Source organism: Lactuca virosa, chromosome 5 (genome assembly GCF_052849685.1).
Source record: "Lactuca virosa cultivar CGN04683 chromosome 5, Lactuca_virosa_CGN04683_v6, whole genome shotgun sequence".
Lineage (NCBI taxonomy): Eukaryota > Viridiplantae > Streptophyta > Magnoliopsida > Asterales > Asteraceae > Lactuca > Lactuca virosa.
Genome location: NC_136430.1, coordinates 159986315 through 159993245, shown reverse-complemented (window position 1 = coordinate 159993245; position 6931 = coordinate 159986315). Strand labels below are relative to the sequence as shown.

The 6931-nt window shown below is 36.6% G+C and overlaps 1 protein-coding gene across 1 annotated transcript; it reads right to left on the bottom strand.

The window, feature by feature from the left end:
* Positions 1 to 212: 212 nt before the first annotated feature.
* On the bottom strand, positions 213 to 3854 carry UTR7 (UDP-N-acetylglucosamine (UAA) transporter family). The gene is made up of 7 exons (XM_079054028.1): positions 3537 to 3854; positions 2692 to 2797; positions 2297 to 2542; positions 1878 to 1988; positions 1614 to 1772; positions 877 to 1020; positions 213 to 608 (listed from the first exon to the last, which is right to left on the bottom strand). Exons 1-7 carry the CDS (start codon positions 3566 to 3568, stop codon positions 468 to 470), a joined length of 939 nt encoding a protein of 312 aa, XP_078910154.1. The 5' UTR covers positions 3569 to 3854; the 3' UTR covers positions 213 to 467.
* Positions 3855 to 6931: the final 3077 nt, after the last annotated feature.

Here is a 6931-nt window from a genome sequence, read left to right as displayed (position 1 = left end):
TTAAATAATTACTCTAGTAAAGAAAAAAAGTAGTACTAAAATACGGTTGGTTTGGATTTTATTTTCTAGTTTTAAAACAAAAAAGCAAACTGACCCTAAAATCTCGGTTTGTTTAAAATACAAAGTAAATAAAAAACAAAAGCATTCGTTTTGTAAAACAACTTAGTTTTTCGGTTCCAATTTTTGTGCACACTCACAACAGAAGAAGTCAATACAAAAATGACATTGTTTTTCACATTTCCACACTGGAATAAAGCGTATGCATAAGAAACAAACTATTTTCTTTTATGTCAACCACCTAGCATGCCAACTTAACTCATGGGTGGTTGCTAGATGAAATAACCTTTTTACAAAACATGTGAATTTAACTATCCTTACAAAAATCTCTAGTGTATATAATGAACTTGATTTCCACTTACAAAAAAAGAAAAATGGAGCCTAAGTTTGTTGATATGGAGCTTTTCGGTTTATCTTGGAAGTGTGGTTTTCCTCAACTTGTCTTGATATTTGGCAAGTGAATACCACAAACCACCGAGAGTGTTGATCACCAATCCACTCACATTCAGAAAGTGTACTTGAACTCCTCCCAGTAAGAAGAACCCAAGTGTCTGAACCAATCACAAAACAATGTAATTAAATCCAGGAATAGGTAGAGTAATAGCAATGTACAATGTAATTATATTGTACTATGAAAAATCTACCAAATTATAGCAATAAAAAGTATTATTGGATGAAATTGGAATATTTGGACAAAATTTTCAAAGTAGAGTGTTGTAATGGGAAGATATGAAAGTCGGATGCTTTAGTAAGTAAATCAACCGAATTATGTAAGCTATTTTTTGAATTGAAGCCTTTGATTTGAGTATGGTGACTTACTGTGGATCCGACGCCCTTGAGGACCCCCACAATGGTTGTAGTAAGGGCAGAATTGACAATTGTACATAAAAACATGGTGTAGTTCAAGATTATGCCCATCACTAGGGAAAGAACAAACATCACCAAAAAATACAAGGAAGCACTCTGTACATGGAAAAGGAACAACTCAAATTAGTAGAATAAAAATATCAACAACTTGGGTAAATTTTAGAAAACCACTTGTGATTTCACCATTTTACCAATTTAGTCAATTAACTATTTTCTGAAATGAGTAAACCATTATATACTATTTTTGCCCATTTCAAAAAACTCTTTTTTGGCTAGAAAACACATATTGCTGTTAGGAGTTGCAGTGTTTTATTAAATTGCTAATTTTTAAACATTCATAGCAATTTTGTTGACCAATACCCCCCTCCAAATGTTGAATTTTTAGCAATATATTTCTTTTGTTGAGACATGATTTAATCTCATAAGCCATCATATATGAATGTTTCTTTCTGACTTGTTGCAGAAAGAACAGGGAAATTAGGGTTTATCATAAAGTCCTAACTTTTAACAAGTTTCCCCTTATTCACTTTTCAAATATGTTTTTAACATCATTTATCATCCAGACAACACTTAATGGGGGAAAAAGGAACCAGGGTCTTAGTAATTAACATTTTGGTTATTTACCAAATAATGTCAAGAATTAAAGGCTTCTCATAACACTAAATATAAACACATAAGGAGATTCTGACCTTTGCATATAATAATGAGATTGAACTTGGGAATTCTCCAGTAACTATTATGAGAAACGCCAAGAATGGCAAGGAAAGAAGGCTGTTGTAAAACATGATTTCAATTGATGAAAGACCATCTTCTGCACCAGACCTCTCTACCAAAACCAGGTACATTGTCTGTATATATAGTGTATATGCCATTATTATAAATGTCATTTCTACATTGTACTGAATAATTAAATTATTTCAGAATTCCATAAACCCTAACACACATAATCTCACCTGGAAGAAGACAGAAATAAGAGCCATGATATATCCAAACAAGTCGAAAGAAAAATCTCCAAGTGCAGCAATCATTACCCCTGCAGCAGTTAGCGATACTGAAAGAATTACCTGAAAAGATAAAAAAAAAATTAGTTGCCAATCAGGAAAAAACATTGTCATTTGAAAAATCTACCTAATTATGGAAATGTTATCAAAATACAAAGTAATTTTTCACTGCTATAATAAGAAAAAAAATGAAAGTACTATAACTGGGTAGATTTTATAAAGTGCAATTCCTTAATAATAAAAAGATTGAAAGCATAATGTTGCAATAGAAAAAAATGAAATCAGAAATTACATTGCTTTTTGTCATATTTATAAACAACAAAATTCAGCTAACAAATATACATGATGGAAATGGAATGCAACAGAATTACCTGTTTTGAGTGTTTCCCCTTTTTATAAAAAAGTCCAGCGATTAATACAGCTAGAGGCGTAAGTCGTTTTATAGCAATATACATTGGAATATTGACTCCTTTCAAACTTGCCAAAGCAAAAGCCACGTTTCCATTGTAAAATAGTGAAACCAGTATAAGCTTTTTTGCAGTCTCAACATTTAGTGGTTTGGCTCTTGTCCATCCCATTATTCTTCCAAAGTGTATAAGCAATGCAGTTGCCATTTGCTGAAACATTTCCAAAATAAAGTTAAACAACAACTTATAATAATAGTTTACTGGTTAAATTGATCTAATGATGAAAGTACAAGTGTGTTTCTATATTTGGCACATAATAAATGAAAAGTATTGCTAAAAGTAAATGTATTTCATGTTACCTGTAAGGTAAGGAGAGTCATGGAAAATGCATACTCCATGACAACTGCTTTGTTTATGAAAACCATGGCCATTGATGCAATTCCATATGATAATGCAGCAAATAAACTACATGGTGGATGAGCATATGTTATAAGAAGCCTCAATATTCCAAAGAAACAAACAGATAACACACAAAAAAAGTAAAAATCTTTATAGCTTATACATTTCATCTACATTAATAACACTCCTTGCTAAAAGTTGGCATCTTAAGTTCAAAGATCTTGTACTTCATCTGACAATCTGACATAGAAAACCTCAACAAAATGATTTGATTAGTATACACATCTACTTGAAACTGAGCTGTTTTTACTCCTGTTTAGCAAGCAATGGGGAAATGTCACCTATTTTCAATTAGACAGTTGTTTATAAACCCTATGCTACTTAGTGAATTGTTGCACATTTTGACATTTTATCTACAAATTTGGAAACGGGCACATTCATGTTAGGACTATTGGTCAGCTGTTGTTTTTCGTACATGTTAGGACTAGTTTCTCTCTCTAGATCTAGAGATTCGTTTAGTTATTAGAAGCTCAGTTCACAAATCAGTTAAAAAAGAAAACCACTTGTGCTACTCACATGAAGGCTCTTACCTGATCAACTATAAATTAAATCTACAAGCATCAATCACATACATTCCTAAACGCAACAGTAAATCCGCAGAAATAAACATGAACGGTACTACTACACCAAAAGATCTGATCTGAGAACATTATTTAATAGAACAGAAAAAACAGAAGATCCCAATACATCAAATAATAAGATAAACTTGCAATTGATCGAAAAAACTGGAAAGGAACCAACTGACCTGAGATACGGAGGCGTCGTATCTTTGTCCATGGTGCGGATTTACCGTTACGAAGAAATAATTGATACTGAGGGAAAATTCACCAAATTTGAATGAAAGGGGGAAGGAAGGTAAAACGGTTTAATCATTTAAAGATGCAAAGGGTTTTATTCTATCCAGTAAATTGAATTTGTTGCCTGCATTGCAGTAGTTGTAGAAAATGGATTTTTCGCTTGTCATAGTCAAATAATTGGGTTTTTCTCCATAATTGAAAACCCACTTTGGGGTCTGGGGTTGACCAGCTGGCTGTGGAGAGGAGCGCGTTTGGGGATTTGGGAGTGTCGTTGGATCTCCCAAAATATGTCAAAGACTTATTCGCTGAAATTATTATTTTTTTTAAACGGTAAAATATCTTATTCATAATCTAATCCTAAACACTATCTATCTCTCCTAATCAGACTTGAACCCATGACTTCTCATTTGACAGAGTAACTCCTTACCGCTAGGCCAAAGGCCCTTTGGTTATTCGTTATAATTATCGTTAACAAATAAATGTGAATATGCGGGTAAAAGATAAAGAAATAAACTTATTAAGGGAAAATTAACTTTTCGGTTTGTTCACATCTAGCTAACTATTTTTTTTGTACATATCTAGATAACGAACTTTTGGGAAGTGTTCACATATGATCATTATGACCGGTTGTGTAACAACCCAATTTTTCAAAAGAAAATTTTCATTTTTGATTAGCCAAAACATGTTTTCATAAACCACGAAATCCAAATACAAATGTTTTCAAAACCCATATCAATTACAATTTTATTTCAAAACATCAGAGTGTCCCATAAAACACCCGAGAGAGAGTGCATGTCACACCATCACGCCTTGTCCTTGCCCTTGGGCTCAGATGTACCTGAAACAAATCCACAAACTGTAAGCTAATGCTTAGTGAGTCCTTCAGAGCATACCGCACACAGAATCCACATAACACATATCATATTAGCTATAAAAGCTACACATATCACATAAGCCATGCATACAACATATAAGGATGTCGTGGGCTCCCCCCCCCCCCCCCCCAGGGTCTTATACCTTCATGTCATGGGCTCCCCCCATGGTCTTTACCTAGGAATGCCATGGGCTCCCCCACATGGTCTTATATCCAACTGCCACGGGCTCCTCCCGGGGTCTTCCATGCAGTAACATACATAATCAACTAACATATCATATATTACAGAGATATCTATCATACTACCTACACATACTTAACATATAAGGATGCCGTGGACTCCCCCCAGGGTCTTATACCATCATGCCATGGGCTCCCCCACATGGTCTTTACCTAAGAATGCCACGGGCTCCCCCACATGGTCTTATATCCGACTGTCACGGGCTCCCCCCCCCCCCCTCCGGGGTCTTCCATGCAATAACATACATAATCACTAGCATACCACTTAGCATAAAGCTAACTATCATACCACATTTCTCTACTACAGCTAGTGTACCACATATCATAAAATGGGCCGGCCTTGGTGTCGTAGACCCATTGGTATGGTGAGAAGACTCACCTCTCGAATGTTGAACTGGCAAACTAGAATCAGCTCCAACTCAACCGCCTATAACAATTGTGTGATTAACTTGTCATAATTCCATAATTACCCTCAAATTCAACCCTGGTCAAAGTCAAGGTCAACAGTTCATGTTGACCTCAACTCGTCGAGTGCATCCAGTGACTCGTCGAGTTCCCACAGAGTCCAGAAAACCTGAACAAACCCTAGCCAACTCGCCAAGTTGTTTCATTAACTCGACGAGTTCACTTGATATCCAGTAGACGGGGAAACCCCATCCGACTCGTCGAGTCGCCAGGGCAACTCGCCGAGTCCCCCTCCCTGTTTGCTTATTATGATGATACACCAAATGTAGGGACTCCAGGTCTTAGATCTGAAACCCTAAGGTGTCTAGAAGGATAAAGTTTCCAACTTTACCTTCTAGAACCACTCCAAATGCTCTAAGGCCCTTATCAAAGGTTGGAAAGCTCAAAAGCTTTGCCATGTGGTCCAAGACTCTAGGGATATGAAATCCCTCCTTTCCAGAAGAGTTTCTAGTCCTCAAAACGTTCCAAAGATGGAGGCTTTATTGACATACATGTCCAATGCATGTCTTTAAGCCAAAATGACCAAAAAGGGGAAAAATACACTAAAAACCCTTGCATGGCATCCTTGCTTGACCAAAAACTAGATCTAGCCCACCTTGGGACTATTTTGCCCTGGAGATCCATAAAGTTGCAAACTTTATGAACCCCATGCATGCAATCAACAAGGATGATGGGAAATGAAGAGTAAACTCAAGATCTAGCTATATTCTAAGATAAAAATCGAGTCTTGAAGACTTACAACAGTCCACAAGATGGTCAAGCTCAAGAGTGAGGGCTTGGTTTGCTGGATCTCTTCCTTTTTCTCATTATCTCCTTCTCCTTAAGCTCCACAAGTCACTCTTAGCTCACAAAATGAAAGAAAATGGCGATTAGGGTTTAGCACAGACGTTTTAGGGTTTAGAGGCTGATGGACGATCAGCCTCAAGGTTCTTAAGGAGGTTATATAGGATGCAAACCCTAAAAATTAGGGTTTCTCTTTACAGCTCCTACTCGCCGAGTCAGGCCTTCCGACTCGTCGAGTAGGACCCAACTTCCGCGTCCTCATGATAGCCTCCACTCGACGAGTCAGAGCTTCCAACTCGTCGAGTCCCAGCACCAAAACCCAAAATTTAGAAAATTAACTTAATACCTGGAACATGTGTTACAAATCTCCCCCACTTGAACTAGACTTCGTCCTCGAAGTCTACCGACCCAAATAAGTCTGGGTAGTGGTCTCGCATCTCATCCTCCGGCTTCCATGTCCATTCGGAGCCCCTTCGGTGTTGCCATTTGTCACACCCCCAAACCGGAATGACGGAAACGTTCGGGGGTGGATGACGTCATATGTAGTATCACAACAATTGCATCATAGTAATCAAAGTAAACACAACCATTACATTGATTAAGGAAAATATTTATATCTGTTTGATTCATATTTATATACATCAAAAGTATAACAAAAGTAAAAGACGTAACTCTATACGCTCCGTCTTCTCAAAATCTGTGTGGTTGTATCAATTGTATCAGTTCTAAGTGTATTGAAATCATTTTTTGTATAATTTCACAAATTCAATGATGTTTGGCTTGTATTCCCCCTGAAAACGTTAAAACTGTAAAGAAATAGGGGTATGAACTCACTTGATTAGGAGTGACTTGGATGAATAACAACAACAAGATGCTTGGTATGCTAAATGAAGTCCCGAGCACAATACGGTCCTATTAAGCACATATTAACATGTATAGGCCTACAATTAGTGTCTAAAACCACTAACAATCATAGGAAAC